Source organism: Tupaia chinensis, unplaced genomic scaffold (assembly GCF_000334495.1).
Source record: "Tupaia chinensis unplaced genomic scaffold, TupChi_1.0 Scaffold146740_1, whole genome shotgun sequence".
NCBI lineage: Eukaryota > Metazoa > Chordata > Mammalia > Scandentia > Tupaiidae > Tupaia > Tupaia belangeri.
Genome location: NW_006206595.1, coordinates 1,469,468 through 1,489,433, shown reverse-complemented (window position 1 = coordinate 1,489,433; position 19,966 = coordinate 1,469,468). Strand labels below are relative to the sequence as shown.

The 19,966-nt window shown below is 49.6% G+C and overlaps 1 protein-coding gene and 1 pseudogene across 5 annotated transcripts; one reads left to right on the top strand and one right to left on the bottom strand.

Annotated features, from left to right (window-relative positions):
• Positions 1-2,592: 2,592 nt before the first annotated feature.
• LOC102491749 (RNA-binding protein FUS pseudogene) lies at positions 2,593-4,153 on the bottom strand (annotated as a pseudogene).
• Positions 4,154-6,652: 2,499 nt separating this feature from the next.
• NFE2 (nuclear factor, erythroid 2) lies at positions 6,653-19,960 on the top strand. 5 transcript variants are annotated; one of them, XM_027768524.1, is made up of 3 exons: positions 6,653-6,972; positions 16,682-16,851; positions 18,303-19,960. In XM_027768524.1, exons 2-3 carry the CDS (start codon positions 16,738-16,740, stop codon positions 19,308-19,310), a joined length of 1,122 nt encoding a protein of 373 aa, XP_027624325.1. In that variant the 5' UTR covers positions 6,653-6,972; positions 16,682-16,737; the 3' UTR covers positions 19,311-19,960. The 5 variants fall into 5 exon arrangements, with proteins under 5 accessions (XP_027624325.1, XP_006169171.1, XP_027624328.1 ...); XM_006169109.3 differs by having other exon boundaries at positions 6,654-6,961; XM_027768527.1 differs by lacking the exon at positions 6,653-6,972 and adding an exon at positions 8,913-8,936.
• The last annotated feature ends 6 nt before the right edge of the window (positions 19,961-19,966 follow it).

Sequence of the window (19,966 nt, the reverse complement as noted above, 5' to 3'; positions counted from 1 at the left end):
GCTATAGGGCACATGCGCTTGCCAGAAAGACAGAGAGACAGAGAGACAGAAAGTGAGAAATTACCCCCCAGGGGGATGGCCATGCCACAATCCCTTCTCTTCTGTTCTCCTCTCTGGATCTTGGGCACACATGCCCAGCGTGAGTTTAAGCCACCGGGTCCGGGACTCGAACCGCAGTTGGCTGGCTACATGGGAGTTCAGCGACATAGCCATTATGCTAACTGCTGGTCCCAAGATTTGGTCTTTATTCTACTATATACTATGAACTCAACTTCTCTTTCTAGATTTAGAATTAAGCCTCCGGGGGCTATTTTTTCTGGGCTATTCTGGACATATCTATTAGCCTTGTTAGTGCTGGGGTCTGGTAGCAGGGCATAACTCTTAGATGCCAGGGTCTGGGAACCGAACACTTACCCAGCTGTCTTGGAAGCCCCAAGCTCTTTTGACTTGAGAGTGGTACTGGGTTAGACTCCTCTCAACCTAAACATTTTTATCTGAAAAAAAAAAAGAAAAAGGGGAACAGCAGTTGGCGTAATGGCTATGTTGCTAGACTCCCATGTAGTCAACCGCTGTTCAAGTTCGGGACCCGGTGGCTTAAACTCACATTGGGCGCTTGTGCCCAAGATACCGAGAGGAGGAGAATGGAGAAGGGATTGCAGTGTGGCCGTCCCCCCTGGAGGGGTGATTTCTCACTTTCTGTCTCTCTGTCTCTCTCTGTCTTTCTGGCAAGTGCACGCACCCTATTGCAAAAACCTCTCCCCCGCAAAAAAAGAATTCTTATCTGAGTGTAACCTCCTCAAAGACTTTTTTTTAAATGTGCTTATCCAAACTGGAAAACAAAGAAAAATTAGATCAAGAGGCTTGGCTCTACCATCTGGGCCTCAATTTATACCACCTTTCCTTATTTTGAGGTGCCTCACTATTCCCAGAAACCTTCTACCACCTCCCCCAACCATCCGGGGCAACGGCCTGGCTGGTCCCTGCTGCCCAGGATAACGCACAGCCCTCCCAGCCCTCCCCTTGCCCCCTGTGGCTGCCTCCTCTTCCGTCTGTTGAGAGAGGAAGCCAGGGGGTGGCGGGTGCAACCCTGCAGGGCACTGATAAAGGGCTAACCCTGCCCCCGCCCTCTGGGGCCACTGCGGTCAGACCAGCAGGCAAGCAGACAAGACAGCCAGCTCCCTCTGGGACCTGTGGCCCTCCCCTGGTTCCACCTCTACTCACCCCACCCTGCTCAGGAAGCTGGTTGCATAACCCAGTGGGGTGTTTGGCAACATGGCTGTGGCTTGACCTGATGGTGGTGGTACAGTGCATATGCATTGTGGGGGTGAGGGTCGAGGTGGCAAGCTAACCTTTTAGGGGGTGGATGAGCACCCCAGGTGAAGAAAGATAAAATAGTAAAGATAAGTAGCCATGCTTTTCTCTGTATTCTGTCTCTGCTACCTTTGTTGAAGTGGGAAGATATTGGCGATAGGAAAATCTTAGGCATCCTTGCCTTTCCACGCCACAAACACTACTCAACTCATTCTGGCTGGCACCAGGACTCCTAATGCTCTGCAAACTGTGAATCAAGCTAAGGAGCTTGAAGGTAGAGGGTACTGGCTCTGGACTTCAGGAATCTGAGAGGAGGGGGTTCAAAGAACAATGTGTCCCCTGAGGACGGTAAAGCATGTTCGGGAGGTAGGGCACAGCCTGGGAAACCCAAGAAAAGCCTCTTTCTGGGACCAGCAGGTGACAAGGTGGTTGAGAGGCTGGACTCCCACATGGCTGACCACAGTTTGAGTCCTAGACCTGGTGGCTTGCTTTCTCACTACCCCCGACTTTGTGTCTCTTTCTGGTGAGAGCACATGCTCTATAGCAAGTTAAAAAACAGTGTAATGGAGCTAGCAGGGGGCTTGATGGTTAAGGCGCTAATAATCATTAAGGATATTCCACATGGACTACCACGGTTTGAGTCCCAGACCCGGGGGCTTGCTTTCTCACTTTTCCTCTCTCTCTGTATCTTTCTGGTCAAATTAAAAAAGAAAAAACAGGGACCAGCAGTTGTTGTAATGGCTATGTCACTGGACTCCCATGTAGTTGACCACAGTTTGCCTCCCAGACCTATTGGCTTCAACTCACACTGGGCGCATATACATGTGTGCCCAAGATCCCAAGAGAAGGAATTGTGGAGTGGCCATCCCCCATGGGGGGTGATTTCTCACTTTCTGTCTTTCTGGCGAGTGCACGCACCCTATAACGGGAACCCCCAAAAAAAAAAAAAAAAAAAGTAACAATAGTAAATAAAATTAATTTTAAAATTTTAATAATAATAATTAATAGGGGGCTAGCAGGAGGCATGGTGGTTAAGGTTCTGGACTCCCACATAGCCAACTATGGATTGAGTCCCAGACCTGGTGGCTTGCTTTCTCATTTTCCCTCTCTCTCTTTTATTTAAATTAAAAGTATGGTTTTAATGGGATCCAGAAGCACGGATGCAATTACGTAGTCTGACACAGAAAACCCCTGCGGGTGATCAGGAGTTGAAGGTTACAAAATGACAAGGGAAACACTGAGTACAGGAAGAAAAGCTGTTCCAGAACCTCAGGTGCCTGGCTAATATGGCCTCTCCCGGTGATCCTACCTGTGATCACCCCTGGAGTCCATCTTGCTGGGGCCAATGCCACCTCTGTCCACATCACCTCAGCCCCCTCGGAAGCCCCCACGGTCCCCACTGGGACCCTGGTAGCTGCCTTGATCATATGCTCCTCTGCCACCACGACAGTCACCTCCATAGTTACCTCCCATATGAGAGCTTCCTGGTCCCCCTCCGGGGCCATCTGGCTTAGGAGCCTTACACTGGTTACATTCATTCCTCCAAGAGAGGTTCATATTGTCACATGTAGGACACATCCAGTCCCCAGCTCATTGCTGTCCTCCACTGTCACCACCTCCACTGGGGAATCCTTCCCGGCCACTGCCACCACTGCCACAACCTCCATAGCCTCCACAGCCCATGGGTCCTCCTCGGCCTCGGCCTCCACGACCATTGCCACCAGCCCGATTGAAATCTGCTCGGCGAGTAGCAAATGAGACCTTGATAGGGTTCCCAGAAAATTCTTTACCATCAAACCAGTCAATAGCTGCTTTAGCAGAAGGTGGGTCATCAGATGAAACTGTTGCCTCTCCCTTCAGCTTGCCAGTTTCCTGGTCTGTGTACAAATTAATCATGGACTGTCCTGTTTTCTTATGTGTCTTAATAATACCAATCTGCTTGAAGTAATCAGCCACAGACTCAATTGTAACATTCTCGTCCAGGCCTTGCACGAAGATGGTGGTGCTGTCGGAATTATCCTGCTCAGAGTCGTGTTGTGACATGATCCTTGGTCCCGAGGGCTACCAAATTTATTGAAGCCACCACGGTCACTTCTGCTCATGCCCCCTCTGCCTCCACGGCCACCTCCACAACCTCTGGGTTCATAGCCACCCTCCGGTGTGACCCACCGCCCCGGCCACGGCCACCACGGTCCTGCTGGCCTCCCCCGTAGCCACCACCGCCACCACCACTTTGGTCCTGATTGCCATAACCACCACTGCCACCACTCATGGAGGACTTCTCCTGGCCACAGTTACCTCCGCCACCCCTTCTGCCACCTCCACTGCTACTATTGTACTGGTTCTGCTGTCTGTAGCCCTGAGGGGGATTATAGGAGCTTTGCTGTTGTCCACCATAACCAGACTGTTGGTCATAGCCCCCACTCTGGGGCTGCTCATAGCTGCTGCTCTGAGAACTGCTACCGTAACCTCCCGAGGTGTTGCTGGGAGCTGGCTGCTGGCCTTAGCCGGGGTAGGAGGACTGCTGCCCATAAGATGACTGGGAACTCTGGCTGCTGCCATAGCCACCAGCTGAGCCATATCCCTGGGGAGCTAACTGAGTGCTGTAGCTGTTCCGGGTCTGTCCATAAGAAGAACTATAGCTGCTCTGGCCATAGCCTGAAGTATCTGCTGACTGACCGTCACCACTGTAACTCTGCTGTCCATAGGGCTGACTGCTCTGCTGGGAGTAGCCCTGTCCAGGCTGGGTGGGATAGGCCCCATAGCTTTGGGTATAATCGTTTGAGGCCATGTCCACGCACGCACGCACAGGCCGACAAGCAAGAAGATTCCAACACCACAGAGCACCTCGAGGACTAATAAATAAATTTATTTATTAGTAATTTTATTTCATCTTTTTAATGACTGAAACATAAAATATCTAAAACTGCAGCTTCTGGAAGAACCACTTGTTCTTGTTCTTGTACCTCTCTTCGAACTTGGATCTTTGCCTCCTGCTGGGCCTTGTGTTTAAGAGCAGGGTCTCTGGGGCCAGCAGGTGGTGTAATGGCTATGTCGCTGGACTCCCATGTAATAGACCGCGGTTCAAGTCCCAGACCTAGTGGCTTAAACTCATGTCGGGCGCATGTGTGTATGTGCCCAGGATCCCAAGGGGAGAATGGAAGAGAGGGAATTGTGGCGTGGCTATCCCCCTTGGGGGGTGATTTCTCACTTTCTGTTTTTCTGTCTCTCTATTTCTCTGTCTTTCTGGTGAGTACACGTGCCCTGTAACAAAAACCTCTAAAAAAGAAAGACTTTCCCTTCCCTGCTGGGGAATCCCTGGTCATTTTCCATATCCTCATTTATTTATGACCTTATTTACTACCACCTTCATGAAGCCTTCCCAGAATTTCATCAGACAGAATTCATTTTCTCTGCTGTTCCACTTTATAGAGACAGTTATTAATGTAGACTCACTAGATTGTGATGTGAGGACATGAACTATTTTTTTGTCATTATTTAACTTTAATTACTCTTATTATTTTCAAGCTCGATCAGAGAGAGACAGCAAGAGAGAGAGGGAGAGTGAGAAAGCAAGCCATCAGGTCTGGGACTTGAACTGTGATTGGCTATGTGCCTTTAACCACGCCACCTGCCAACCCCCCGTGAACTATTTTTCACTCATCTTTGTGTTCCTGGAGCGTAAAACATAGTAATATGTAAAACATATCTACTATGAAATGAATGAATGAAAGATGAGGTTTGGTCCATAGCTATAGCTGCAATGCCACAGTGTCCTAAACTGGCAGTTCTCATTCAATATATGTTTGTGTCGCGTCTTTGTAACCTGATATCAGCATATAATCAGCCACAACTGTGACTATTGCCATCCTTCATTCCCTCTGAGGGGCCCAAATAAGTATACAAGTGAGGAGCTAGATCTGAATGCCCATGTACCTGACCCAGGTTCATGTCCAGGTTGTCGAGAGATTCTGAATCTACATGTAACATGCAATAGATGTCCCCCGTCCTACATAGATCATTCATGTTCAGTCATGACCTCCCAGAATAGGGATGGAATTCAAAGCATTCGACAAGGATTTGGTCTGGGCATTGATCAAGCCCAGCATGTGCAGGCTGCACGGATAGCTCCGGTGGTCCTAGCATTGCCTCTTTGCTTGCTTGGTTGTGAGATATAGTAAAGGAGACCTGGGGTGGCCAAGGTTCGTAATAAGGCGGCGAGGTACACTTGACAAGCTTGCGGCCTCTGTCCTTTATCCACTGGGACAGACCATTTTCCATCATTTTCAGTGAATGAACATAATCCCATCAGAGCTCGCTGGCTGAATCCCAGCCTTGTCTTGGGGAGCTCCTATCTGCTTTCCCATTCTTTAAATATTTCCAATTTGACTGGGATTCTATAAAAAGAAAAAAAAATAGAGAAAAAATGTAAGCTGTAGCTGTAAGAATCAAAGTTCAACACAAAGACTTTCCGTAAGAGCTGAAAGCCAATACAAACCAGAAGCAGGAGGACTAGAAGGAAGGAATTTTCTCCTAGTCTCTGAAGACAGATCTGATTGGCCCGGGGGTAGGGTCATATGGCCTGGAGGTGAGAAGGGGTGCATATTGGCTGATACATAGCTGCTGTGGGTGCTTGGAGATGGACCTGACAGCCCGTATACCATGCATCCTGGCCTGTCTGTGTGGCAGAGGTGACCCGCCTGATAGAAAGGAGGATGCAACGCACCCAGGATCCTCTCTAAGGGAGGCAAGGAATCTCCCTGCTGGGTGGCCCCCTACCAACTCCTCTCACACACGCCCGTGTGCAAGCGCACACACACACACACACACACACACACACACACACACCCTGGCCAAGAAAGAGGCCTTTGTCCTAGGATATCTGAGGCTGAGGGGAGGAGGGGAGAAGACTACAGGTGAAAGGACACATCAAAGCAGTCGGCTGCCCCTCCTCCCCAAAACAGTTCCTCTACCCTGTTGCCAGAACTCAGGCCTCCCTTAAATAAAGGTCATACCCTAAATGCCCACCTGTCTAAACAGCTGGGAAGCTAAAGACACTTGGTCCTTACCTTCAACTGGCCACCATGACTCAGTGTCCCTGTCCCTAATGGAGACAAGGGAGTGGAGGAAGGAGGCAACAACCTATATCAAGTTTAGAGGTCACTTTTGAGAGAACCATCAGGTTGGAATACATCATGTGCATGGAAGAATCGAAGACTTGGCTGGATCCTGGGCTGGAAGGAGGGCTGGGAGAGGCTTGGAGCCATGTGTGCCCCTGCTGGCTGGGAGCGAGGTGGGGGCGGGGTATGGGCAGAAACCACACCAGGCTCAAGTTTCCTCTGCTGGCCAGAAGGGGCAGGAGGAGAGGAGGGCCACGGGGAAAGGGGAGGGTTGGAGGAAGGTCTGAGAACTCAGGCTGAGGGCTTCAGAGAGAAGGCTGGTGCGCCTGCTTCAGGGCTCTCTGAGCTCAGCCCAGCCCAAGCCTCCAAGCTCAAGGCTCAGCAATGGCCCAGGGGCGGGGCACAACCTTTACAGGTTCTCAGAGGTAACAGGGATCCTCACTCAGGAGGTGTCAGCTCAGGCCCAGCCTCTCCAGTGACAACACCAGGAGCCTCATCTGTCTCCTCGCTCTGCTTGGACTCTGCCACAGGTGCCTGAAAGGTGGGATGGAGGGAGGGATTCCAGTGGATCTGAGGGGCTGGGTAGGTAGAGGAAAAATGAACCAATTCAAGTATGTTCCTAGGAGAGCTTCCCAGACTGCTCCTGCTTTAGGAATGTGACATCTTTGGGAACTTCTCTGAGAAAAGACCTAGATGGGTTCTTGAGTGCCCTGGGATCTTTGGGGTGGAAGGTTGTGGGTGGGACCAAACGGTGGTCTCCTGAGGAGCTTGAGAGTGGCCAGGATAAACCCTTCAACCAGTGTGCTGCCCTGCAAGAGCAATAGACTCCTAAGTATATGGTGCCATTCTTTTCGCTACCCATTCAGTTCTGTTGCCCTGTCCAGCCACCTGGGAAGGTTGGGGGAAACTAGGGAGTTGGAAACACTGGCTATCTGGACTTCTGAGAAGTGTCGTCATGGGAAGATGGGATAGTTAGGTAGGGAGGGCTGGGTGCTTCCCATTGTCCCTTCTCTTTTTTTGGGCCCAGGGTCAGTAGAGAGCTGCTGGAACTGGAAGGGAGAAGAAAGCATCCCAACCCCAACATGGTTCTTTCAGACTGGAACTTTGGGCCGTTTTTGAGGCAGGGGGCTCGGAAGCAAAGGAAGAGAGGAGGGGGTTTATCAGATCTGCTGGGGCTGGAATTCTCTAGACATTGTTCTAAAAAAGACTGGAGTTTGGAGTATAGGGAAGAAGTGACAAGATAGCAGTAACGTGTCCCCTTTTGCCTTGTTCCCTCGTACGCGTTTGAGTCATGTATGTTTCCAGGTCACCAGGCACACTGATCAAAGATCTCTCTCCTCCTTTTTTCTTCATTTTGTTTGTTTCTTTCACTTTTGTGTACCCCTCCTTCTTCAGGGGCTCTCCCTAATCTTTCTAAATAGACTACTCACCTGCCAAACCACACCACAGTTGTTCTGATCCTTCTCCATCCTTTCATTACCTGGAGAGGTGAAGCCTCAGAGCCTCAGAATAGGGGCCCTGGGGTGAGCCTCCTGTCTATTACTGCCCCTCGTCAAAGAAATGAAGAACTCTGGGGCAGCAGAGGAGGCTTATCCCGCAGCATAACATTCTTTTGGGTTGTCAGAAAAGCCAAGGCACATTTTGCATAGAAAAATATAGGAACAAATACATCATGATTTTTCCAATAGCCCAGTACATCATTCTGCGAGTGCATGGGGCTCGTAATAAAATCATTCTGTGTAGGACGGGTCCTGATGGATGAGAGTAAGGAGGATGGATTGTAGTCCTTGGAGATGGCTCTGGTTCTATCTGATCCACAATGTGGAAAAAGAGGACAGCTAACCCGGTGGAAGTAAGGTGGTTGTGTGACATTAAAATGCAGGCTCCACTGGAAAGTGGGAATTGCTTATAGTAAAAGTAAAGGGACACAGGGACGCCCTCAGTATTTTCCATTTCTACACTCTTCATGGTGTCTTATTTGACCCAGTTTTGACGACACTACTCTCCCTGACCTATGCTACTGGGTCGCCAGTTTCCCTGGCATCTAAAACTTAGACTCCTAAGACCCAGAAGGACCTACCCTGGCATATTGACGGCCATCATTCCCGAGTGTGTGCAGAAAAACATCCTGCTCCCTTGTAGCCTGCTACAAACTTGCTACTGCACCTGAGCTGTTTGGAACTGATCCAGACAGTCTCCTCAACCCCTCTCCCCAACTTCTTGCCTTCTTCTTCGTTCTTATTTTCCTATCCCAGAGAGAGAGTGAGCTTCAGATTTTAAAAAAAGGAATGATTAATTTTATTTATTATTATTATTATTTTAAAATTTGACCAGAGAGAGAGGGAAAATGAGAAAGCAAGCCACCAGGTTCAGGGCTTGAACTATGGTCAACCATGTGGGAGTCCAGAGGCTTAACCACCACCTGCTGGCCCCTGAGCTTCAGATTTTCCAAAGAAGGAACTGATAGCCAGATGCTCTCCTCGCTCTGCTTGGACTCTGCCACAGGTGCCTGAAAGGTGGGATGGAGGGAGGGATTCCAGTGGATCTGAGGGGCTGGGTAGGTAGAGGAAAAATGAACCAATTCAAGTATGTTCCTAGGAGAGCTTCCCAGACTGCTCCTGCTTTAGGAATGTGACATCTTTGGGAACTTCTCTGAGAAAAGACCTAGATGGGTTCTTGAGTGCCCTGGGATCTTTGGGGTGGAAGGTTGTGGGTGGGACCAAACGGTGGTCTCCTGAGGAGCTTGAGAGTGGCCAGGATAAACCCTTCAACCAGTGTGCTGCCCTGCAAGAGCAATAGACTCCTAAGTATATGGTGCCATTCTTTTCGCTACCCATTCAGTTCTGTTGCCCTGTCCAGCCACCTGGGAAGGTTGGGGGAAACTAGGGAGTTGGAAACACTGGCTATCTGGACTTCTGAGAAGTGTCGTCATGGGAAGATGGGATAGTTAGGTAGGGAGGGCTGGGTGCTTCCCATTGTCCCTTCTCTTTTTTTGGGCCCAGGGTCAGTAGAGAGCTGCTGGAACTGGAAGGGAGAAGAAAGCATCCCAACCCCAACATGGTTCTTTCAGACTGGAACTTTGGGCCGTTTTTGAGGCAGGGGGCTCGGAAGCAAAGGAAGAGAGGAGGGGGTTTATCAGATCTGCTGGGGCTGGAATTCTCTAGACATTGTTCTAAAAAAGACTGGAGTTTGGAGTATAGGGAAGAAGTGACAAGATAGCAGTAACGTGTCCCCTTTTGCCTTGTTCCCTCGTACGCGTTTGAGTCATGTATGTTTCCAGGTCACCAGGCACACTGATCAAAGATCTCTCTCCTCCTTTTTTCTTCATTTTGTTTGTTTCTTTCACTTTTGTGTACCCCTCCTTCTTCAGGGGCTCTCCCTAATCTTTCTAAATAGACTACTCACCTGCCAAACCACACCACAGTTGTTCTGATCCTTCTCCATCCTTTCATTACCTGGAGAGGTGAAGCCTCAGAGCCTCAGAATAGGGGCCCTGGGGTGAGCCTCCTGTCTATTACTGCCCCTCGTCAAAGAAATGAAGAACTCTGGGGCAGCAGAGGAGGCTTATCCCGCAGCATAACATTCTTTTGGGTTGTCAGAAAAGCCAAGGCACATTTTGCATAGAAAAATATAGGAACAAATACATCATGATTTTTCCAATAGCCCAGTACATCATTCTGCGAGTGCATGGGGCTCGTAATAAAATCATTCTGTGTAGGACGGGTCCTGATGGATGAGAGTAAGGAGGATGGATTGTAGTCCTTGGAGATGGCTCTGGTTCTATCTGATCCACAATGTGGAAAAAGAGGACAGCTAACCCGGTGGAAGTAAGGTGGTTGTGTGACATTAAAATGCAGGCTCCACTGGAAAGTGGGAATTGCTTATAGTAAAAGTAAAGGGACACAGGGACGCCCTCAGTATTTTCCATTTCTACACTCTTCATGGTGTCTTATTTGACCCAGTTTTGACGACACTACTCTCCCTGACCTATGCTACTGGGTCGCCAGTTTCCCTGGCATCTAAAACTTAGACTCCTAAGACCCAGAAGGACCTACCCTGGCATATTGACGGCCATCATTCCCGAGTGTGTGCAGAAAAACATCCTGCTCCCTTGTAGCCTGCTACAAACTTGCTACTGCACCTGAGCTGTTTGGAACTGATCCAGACAGTCTCCTCAACCCCTCTCCCCAACTTCTTGCCTTCTTCTTCGTTCTTATTTTCCTATCCCAGAGAGAGAGTGAGCTTCAGATTTTAAAAAAAGGAATGATTAATTTTATTTATTATTATTATTATTTTAAAATTTGACCAGAGAGAGAGGGAAAATGAGAAAGCAAGCCACCAGGTTCAGGGCTTGAACTATGGTCAACCATGTGGGAGTCCAGAGGCTTAACCACCACCTGCTGGCCCCTGAGCTTCAGATTTTCCAAAGAAGGAACTGATAGCCAGATGCAGAGTAGCCAGAGACAGAAACTTCCCCCCCCCCCCCGCCCCCGGACCACTTGGAGCCCAGCCTTGCCTGGGTCGAGTGTTTGACACTAGAAGCCCAGAGATCATTTGCCACTCTACTTTCTGGCTTCGTGTTCTTTTCTGTTAATCCACACAGTTGGACCAGTGTAGCATTTCTTTAAAAAAATTTTTTTTAAACTATTTTATTTATTATCATCATTATTATTTGTTTCTGATTTGAGGGGAGAGAGAGAGAGAAAGCCACCAGGGCCGGGACTAGAACCACGGTTGGCCATATAGGAGTCCAGTTCCTGTAACCACCATGCCTCTGTGATACTTCTCTGGCCCCCCAGTTGAGCATCTCTCAAGGTGTGAATGGCCTGTTCCATAAGAATCACTGAGGTGCTTATTAAAATGCTGGTTACTGGGTACTTGTACCTATGAGCTCACATCAGTAGGTCTGGGGCAACTTTCAGTGATCTGTTTTTACATGTACCCCAGGGGAATGTGACAATAAAATTTGTGACTTCCTGAGCTACATGCAATCTACTGCTACTCATGGTGATAAGTTTCTGGTTCCATCTCCACTTAATGGAAGAGATGGGTGTGAAGAGAGTTGCTCAAGGTCCTGTGTTTTGAAAGTCAGAGAACCTGGTCTCCTGCCTCCTAGGGCAGGGGCTTTGTACCTACACCTTAGAGTCACAATCAGGAAGATAAGGGAGACAAAGTGGGGGTGGGGTGGGTGAAGAACTATGAGGCAAGAGTCATCATCCTCTACTGCCCCCTCCCCCAGCCCCTTCTCCATTCACTTTGCCTTTGGGCAATTTCCGCTAGAACCTGGGTGGGGGAGGGTGGGGTTCCGGTGTTGAAATGGCATCCTGGACAGACATAAACACCCCACCCTATCTGCCCACTGGCCTGTGCCTATACCAGCTCCCAGCTCTGGGGATGGCATATAGCTAGGGCATAGAGGCAGGGACTAGGGGGGATTCGCTTTCAAAAGGACAATCTATAGTCCCCACCAATTTTTGTGGTAAATGAGAGTTGATTCCATATTAAATATCTGTCATGGGACCAGCAGTTAGCATAATGGCTATGTCGCTGGACTCCCACGTAGTTGACCGCGGTTCGCATCCTGGACCTGGTGGCTTAAAATTCGCAATTTGAGGTCATCCAGTCTTGCTTTCTATCCTTGTATCAGAGTCCTTCACCTCTAGCCTGCTTCCTTTACTTAGATAGTAGACTGAGTGTGTACAGTGTCTGGCCCTAAGAGATCAGAAGGCCCCTGCTATATCTGCTTGGAATCTTTTGCTGAAGGCAGGGAGAACAGGTGCCATGAGAAATGGGTGGCAGGGAACTGGAAGGTAGGATGAGGAGAGAGACAGAGAGAAGATACAGACAGGAATGAGAAGATGCTGAGAATTCTAGGCTGTCCAAGTAGAAAGGGACCTCTGAGTTCAACTTGTCTAACTCCTTGGTTTTACAAATGAGGAAACAGAGGCCCAGAGAAGTGAGATGGCTTGCCCAACATCCCACTGCTGTTCTGCCACAGAGCTGCAGCTAAAGTCAGATTAAAAGACAAGGGGCTTGAAGGAAGTGTGTATCCAAGACTCTTCAAGAGTTATTGCCCAGGAGGACCAGCAGTTAGCGTAATGGCTATGTCGCTGAACTCCCATGTAGTCGACCGCGGTTTGAGTCCCGGACCCTCACGTTGGTCGCGTGTGCGTGCGTGCCCAAGATCCGGAGAGGAGAATGGAGGAGAGGGATTGCGGCGTGGCCATTCCCCCTGGGGTGTGATTTCTCGCTTTCTGTCTCTCTCTTTTTTCTCTGTCTTTCCAGTGAGTGCAAGCACCCTACAGGAAAAACCTCTCAAAAAGAAAAAAATGTTATTCCCTAGAAGAGAAAAGAGACTGAGACTCCACAGAATGAGTTGATTGAGGTAGAGTGTGATAGAGGCTTGGAATGGGAAGGTGCCTAGAAGGCATTATAAGTAAGAATCAAGTTCCAGACCTCAGTCTACTTAGGTCTCAGTTTATGAATGGACCTTATAGGATCTTTGTGAAAATCGATCTCATAAACTGATGCTTGTAAAACCCCAGCATAGCACAGTTCTTGACTAGTTCTTAATGAGTCTTGTATTACCTTGGAAGAAGAAAGACCCCTGATTGTGTGGGGTATGGCCAAGATGACCCTATAGGACACAGGGCCCATTACTCCTTAGCCTCTGCTGCCTGCAGCTGATAAACCTCTTATCTGGCACAGGCAGAGCAGCCCTGGGCCAGGAGAGGAGGAGAAGGCAGCAGCTGCTATCAGCTGCCAGGCCTGCATCCTATCTCAGAGAAGGGCAGGGCTGTCTGCTCAGCTCTTCCCACAACACACTCCTTGGGGGTCCCTAAGCACTCACTTTCATCTTGGGAAGAAAAGGTTGAGATGTAAAAACTGAAGACAGAGGAGGAAAGCAGAGGTGACCCCTAATGTTGCCTCAGAAATAGAAAACAAAATGAAACGAACCCCAAAACATCCAGCTCTGAATCTGTTTGTGGTCAGAAATACAGTTTTAGAGAGTAAGAAGCAGGGGAAAGAGATGACATCTTTTTTTTTTTATTTTATTTTTATTTAATTTTATTTTTATTTATTCATTTTTTTGGAGAGGTTTTTGCTATAGGGCGCGTGCACTCGCCAGACAGACAGACAGAGACAGAGAGACAGAAAGCGAGAAATCACCCCCCAGGGGGGATGGCCACGCCGCAATCCCTTCTCCTCCATTCTCCTCTCCGGATCTTGGGCACCCACGCACACTTGCCCGGCGTGAGTTTTAAGCCACTGGGTCCAGGACGCGAACTGTGGCCGACAACGTGGGAGTTCATTAAAAAAATTTTTTTTAAACTATTTTATTTATTATCATCATTATTATTTGTTTCTGATTTGAGGGGAGAGAGAGAGAGAAAGCCACCAGGGCCGGGACTAGAACCACGGTTGGCCATATAGGAGTCCAGTTCCTGTAACCACCATGCCTCTGTGATACTTCTCTGGGCCCCCAGTTGAGCATCTCTCAAGGTGTGAATGGCCTGTTCCATAAGAATCACTGAGGTGCTTATTAAAATGCTGGTTACTGGGTACTTGTACCTATGAGCTCACATCAGTAGGTCTGGGGCAACTTTCAGTGATCTGTTTTTACATGTACCCCAGGGGAATGTGACAATAAAATTTGTGACTTCCTGAGCTACATGCAATCTACTGCTACTCATGGTGATAAGTTTCTGGTTCCATCTCCACTTAATGGAAGAGATGGGTGTGAAGAGAGTTGCTCAAGGTCCTGTGTTTTGAAAGTCAGAGAACCTGGTCTCCTGCCTCCTAGGGCAGGGGCTTTGTACCTACACCTTAGAGTCACAATCAGGAAGATAAGGGAGACAAAGTGGGGGTGGGGTGGGTGAAGAACTATGAGGCAAGAGTCATCATCCTCTACTGCCCCCTCCCCCAGCCCCTTCTCCATTCACTTTGCCTTTGGGCAATTTCCGCTAGAACCTGGGTGGGGGAGGGTGGGGTTCCGGTGTTGAAATGGCATCCTGGACAGACATAAACACCCCACCCTATCTGCCCACTGGCCTGTGCCTATACCAGCTCCCAGCTCTGGGGATGGCATATAGCTAGGGCATAGAGGCAGGGACTAGGGGGGATTCGCTTTCAAAAGGACAATCTATAGTCCCCACCAATTTTTGTGGTAAATGAGAGTTGATTCCATATTAAATATCTGTCATGGGACCAGCAGTTAGCATAATGGCTATGTCGCTGGACTCCCACGTAGTTGACCGCGGTTCGCATCCTGGACCTGGTGGCTTAAAATTCGCAATTTGAGGTCATCCAGTCTTGCTTTCTATCCTTGTATCAGAGTCCTTCACCTCTAGCCTGCTTCCTTTACTTAGATAGTAGACTGAGTGTGTACAGTGTCTGGCCCTAAGAGATCAGAAGGCCCCTGCTATATCTGCTTGGAATCTTTTGCTGAAGGCAGGGAGAACAGGTGCCATGAGAAATGGGTGGCAGGGAACTGGAAGGTAGGATGAGGAGAGAGACAGAGAGAAGATACAGACAGGAATGAGAAGATGCTGAGAATTCTAGGCTGTCCAAGTAGAAAGGGACCTCTGAGTTCAACTTGTCTAACTCCTTGGTTTTACAAATGAGGAAACAGAGGCCCAGAGAAGTGAGATGGCTTGCCCAACATCCCACTGCTGTTCTGCCACAGAGCTGCAGCTAAAGTCAGATTAAAAGACAAGGGGCTTGAAGGAAGTGTGTATCCAAGACTCTTCAAGAGTTATTGCCCAGGAGGACCAGCAGTTAGCGTAATGGCTATGTCGCTGAACTCCCATGTAGTCGACCGCGGTTTGAGTCCCGGACCCTCACGTTGGTCGCGTGTGCGTGCGTGCCCAAGATCCGGAGAGGAGAATGGAGGAGAGGGATTGCGGCGTGGCCATTCCCCCTGGGGTGTGATTTCTCGCTTTCTGTCTCTCTCTTTTTTCTCTGTCTTTCCAGTGAGTGCAAGCACCCTACAGGAAAAACCTCTCAAAAAGAAAAAAATGTTATTCCCTAGAAGAGAAAAGAGACTGAGACTCCACAGAATGAGTTGATTGAGGTAGAGTGTGATAGAGGCTTGGAATGGGAAGGTGCCTAGAAGGCATTATAAGTAAGAATCAAGTTCCAGACCTCAGTCTACTTAGGTCTCAGTTTATGAATGGACCTTATAGGATCTTTGTGAAAATCGATCTCATAAACTGATGCTTGTAAAACCCCAGCATAGCACAGTTCTTGACTAGTTCTTAATGAGTCTTGTATTACCTTGGAAGAAGAAAGACCCCTGATTGTGTGGGGTATGGCCAAGATGACCCTATAGGACACAGGGCCCATTACTCCTTAGCCTCTGCTGCCTGCAGCTGATAAACCTCTTATCTGGCACAGGCAGAGCAGCCCTGGGCCAGGAGAGGAGGAGAAGGCAGCAGCTGCTATCAGCTGCCAGGCCTGCATCCTATCTCAGAGAAGGGCAGGGCTGTCTGCTCAGCTCTTCCCACAACACACTCCTTGGGGGTCCCTAAGCACTCACTTTCATCTTGGGAAGAAAAGGTTGAGATGTAAAAACTGAAGACAGAGGAGGAAAGCAGAGGTGACCCCTAATGTTGCCTCAGAAATAGAAAACAAAATGAAACGAACCCCAAAACATCCAGCTCTGAATCTGTTTGTGGTCAGAAATACAGTTTTAGAGAGTAAGAAGCAGGGGAAAGAGATGACATCTTTTTTTTTTTATTTTATTTTTATTTAATTTTATTTTTATTTATTCATTTTTTTGGAGAGGTTTTTGCTATAGGGCGCGTGCACTCGCCAGACAGACAGACAGAGACAGAGAGACAGAAAGCGAGAAATCACCCCCCAGGGGGGATGGCCACGCCGCAATCCCTTCTCCTCCATTCTCCTCTCCGGATCTTGGGCACCCACGCACACTTGCCCGGCGTGAGTTTTAAGCCACTGGGTCCAGGACGCGAACTGTGGCCGACAACGTGGGAGTTCAGTGACATAGCCATTACGCTAACTGCTGGTTCCCAAGAGACGACATCTTGTCTGAAAATAAGTAAAGTCCTACCGTGCTCCCAAAGGAACTGACCGCAGCCCTAGTAGAAGAGGTAGGCATCAAGACACAGAGGACTTTCCAGCTTAAGGGGTTGATTTGTGAGTGCAACCTCTGCTCCAGTGAAGCCAAGGCCAGAGAAAGATTGCTGACCCCAGCAGCAGTGATTCTAACACTTCTTCCTCTGACACAGGTTACTGGGGCCCTTTGGACTTTGGGGGAACCTGGACCAGACTCTGGCCCAGTAGGATGCCCTCGTGTCCTCCCCAGCAGAGCAGGAACAGGGTGACACAGCTGCCCGCTCTGGAGCTGGGTGACATGGAACTGACTTGGCAAGAGATCATGTCTATCACTGAGCTGCAGGTAAGCAGGGAGTAGGAGGGCAAGGTGGGAAGAATGGAAAAGCAGGGAGTCTGGCCTGGACTGGGGCAGGGAGCGAGTAAGCGCAGGGCTGGAAACGCTCCAGGCACTGCAACAGGATTGTGTGTGGGGGTGTGTGTCAGTACATGGGAAATCTGAGTAGAAAGCTTTGAGAAACAGCAGGAGTGTGGATGAGCAGGGAATAGAAGTGGTAGCGAGGGAAGGGTGATGGGGGGAGCAGGCTCTCTCAGCATCGCTCCGCTCCCATCTCTTTATTCCCTCCCTCCTGCTCTGCCCTCCTTTCTTACCTTCTCTGTTGACTTTCCTCTCCTTCAGTCCGGCCCATCTCTTTCCTCCCCCTGCCCTTAGCAACTGGGCCCCTTCCCCCCAGGTAGCAGAGCAGTGGTTCAGGGGCCTCTGGAAGGGGAGTCAGGCTAGGCTGGGGTCCTCTCCTCCTGCTGGTTGCACAAAGGGGTGTCTGTTGCCCTAACAATGAGGGCTTTGTTCCTAGCTGGGCTGGAGCAGGGTTGCTCCCCGATGTGGGTTGGGGGCCTTGTCTCCAGTATGTTCTCTCTTCCTCACTGCACCTGGGCAGAGACAGAGGGACTGAAGAGAGGGCAGAGCTTGTGCAGGCTCCCCAAGGTACTTCTAAGTTCCCAGCCCCAGCTTTGTGCTGGTCTCTCCGGCACCACGCCTGGTGCCCTCAGAATCTGCCCTAGACCCTCCTCCCACACAGCAGCTCCCTCTGCTGGGCACCCAGGGCATGGCTGTAATCTAAACTTGACCTTCTGACCCTAGATATCTACAGCAGGAAAGGGTTCTCAGGGGTCATCTTGGACAACAAGGCCTGTGCTCCCGAAGGCAATAAAGGAACGTGAGACATTTCAACCTAGTAAGAACTATTTTTTTTTTGAGAGGTTTTTACTATAGGGCATATGCGCTCACCAGAAAGACAAGAGAGACAGAGAGAAAGACAGTGAGAAATCACCCCCCTGGGGGGGATGGCCACACCCACAATCCCTTCTCCATTTTCCTCTCGGGATCTTGGGCACGCATGCACACGTGCCCAGCGTGAGTTTAAGCCACCAGGTCCGGGACTCAAACCGCGGTCAACTACATAGGAGTTCAGCGACATAGCCATTACACCAACTGCTGGTCCCTACCCAGTAACAACTTCTAAGGAGAAGAGTTCATCATTGTTCCATCGTTAGGTAGTCTTTTCTGAAGTCTGACCTTAGTGAAGTCTGACCTTAGTGACTTCCGCTCTTACTGAAGCTTCTTTCTTGGAATAGCTACATTACAACTTTGCAAAAGATTCCAGTGATCTTGAGCACTCTTTTGTTCGCTGTTAGAATCTCACTGGATCTTTTAGAAGGACCCTGCTTGGTCTTGTCAGAATGTTGTTTTTTTCTTTCTCAGCCTTTCCATAAACCTCTTTCTGTCTTTCCTTACAGGGTCTAAATGCTCCAAGTGAATCATCATTTGAGCCTCAAGCCCTGGCCCCATACCCTGGACCCCCACCACCTCCAGCTTACTGCCCCTGCTCGGTCCACCCCGATACTGGCTTCTCCCTTCCTCCACCACCTTATGAGGTCCCAGCATCTACATCCCATGTCCCAGACCCCCCATACTCCTATGGCAACATGGCCATACCAGTCTCCAAGTCACTGACCCTCTCAGGCTTGCTCAATGAACCCCTCCCGGACCCTTTGGCCCTCTTGGACATTGGGCTGTCGGCAGGACCACCCAAACCTCAAGAAGATCCAGAATCAGACTCGGGATTATCCCTCAACTATAGTGATGCTGAATCTCTTGAGCTGGAGGGGACAGAGGCCAGCCGGCGGCGTAACGAGTATGTAGAGATGTACCCGGTGGAGTACCCCTACTCACTTATGCCCAATTCCTTGGCCCACTCCAATTACACCTTGCCACCTGCTGAGACCCCGTTGGCCTTAGAGCCCTCCTCAGGCCCTGTGCGGGCTAAGTCCACTGCACGAGGGGAAGCAGGGAGTCGGGATGAGCGTCGAGCCCTAGCCATGAAAATTCCCTTCCCTACGGACAAGATTGTCAACTTACCAGTAGATGACTTCAATGAGCTATTGGCACGGTACCCACTGACGGAGAGTCAGCTGGCATTAGTCCGGGACATCCGACGGCGGGGCAAGAACAAGGTGGCCGCCCAGAACTGTCGGAAGAGAAAGCTGGAGACTATAGTGCAGCTGGAGCGGGAGCTGGAGCGGCTAGGCAGTGAACGGGAACGGCTTCTTCGGGCCCGGGGGGAGGCAGACCGGACCCTGGAGGTCATGCGCCAACAGCTGACAGAGCTGTACTGTGACATTTTCCAGCACCTACGGGATGAATCAGGAAACAGCTACTCCCCTGACGAATATGCACTGCAACAGGCCGCTGATGGGGCCATCTTCCTGGTGCCCCGGGGAACCAAGATGGAGGCTACAGACTAAACTGGTCCAGAGGGGTGGAACTGGTGATGGGGAGTACTTTAATGAGAAGGAAATGAAGGAAATCCTCAACTCTGCTATCCAGAAGGGGCTGAATTCTCTAGACCAGAAGACATGGGAACACCTGCTTTTGGATGCTCCAAGGTGTGTTCAGTGAGACTTGCCTTGAGACGAGCATGTAAGAGGAGGACTAGAATCCCTCCCCCATGACTCAGCTTCCAGGTCTCCAACTTCTACCTCTCATCTAAGCTCTGGTCTATAAAGTGCTATAGTAATAGCCTTCTATTTTGTCTTCCTTCTTGAAGAAGGGTGAGGAAGGTGAACACTCCTCAAGAGATCAATGCTTGGGGTAGAGAGGGGATCCAGTCAAGCCCTTCTCCTGTCTTTTCCGTCAGAGCTCTATATGAGAGTACATATAAAATTAAGGCTTGAGCAGGTATGGAGATCTACCACCTTCATTCCCTTTTTCAGAGTCAGGGACCATGGATGATCTGAGAAAACCCGTGGCTCCCTATTAGGAAGTTGGAAGAGCAGCCAAAGCTGGCTAGATCCTCCTTGTGAGGTTCCTGAGGTTTTGGTCTCACTCAATCTTTGGAGCACAAAAAGGCTGCAATACTTGCAGGCCTTTTGTCTGTTCTTCCTCTCCTATCTACTTCTTA

Coding starts and splice junctions, on each gene's coding strand:
- NFE2 (XM_027768524.1), top strand. CDS start 16,738: ATGCCCTCGTGTCCTCCCCAGCAGAGCAGGAACAGGGTGACACAGCTG. Junction 16,852..18,302: donor TGTCTATCACTGAGCTGCAG/GTAAGCAGGGAG, acceptor CTTTCCTTACAG/GGTCTAAATGCTCCAAGTGA.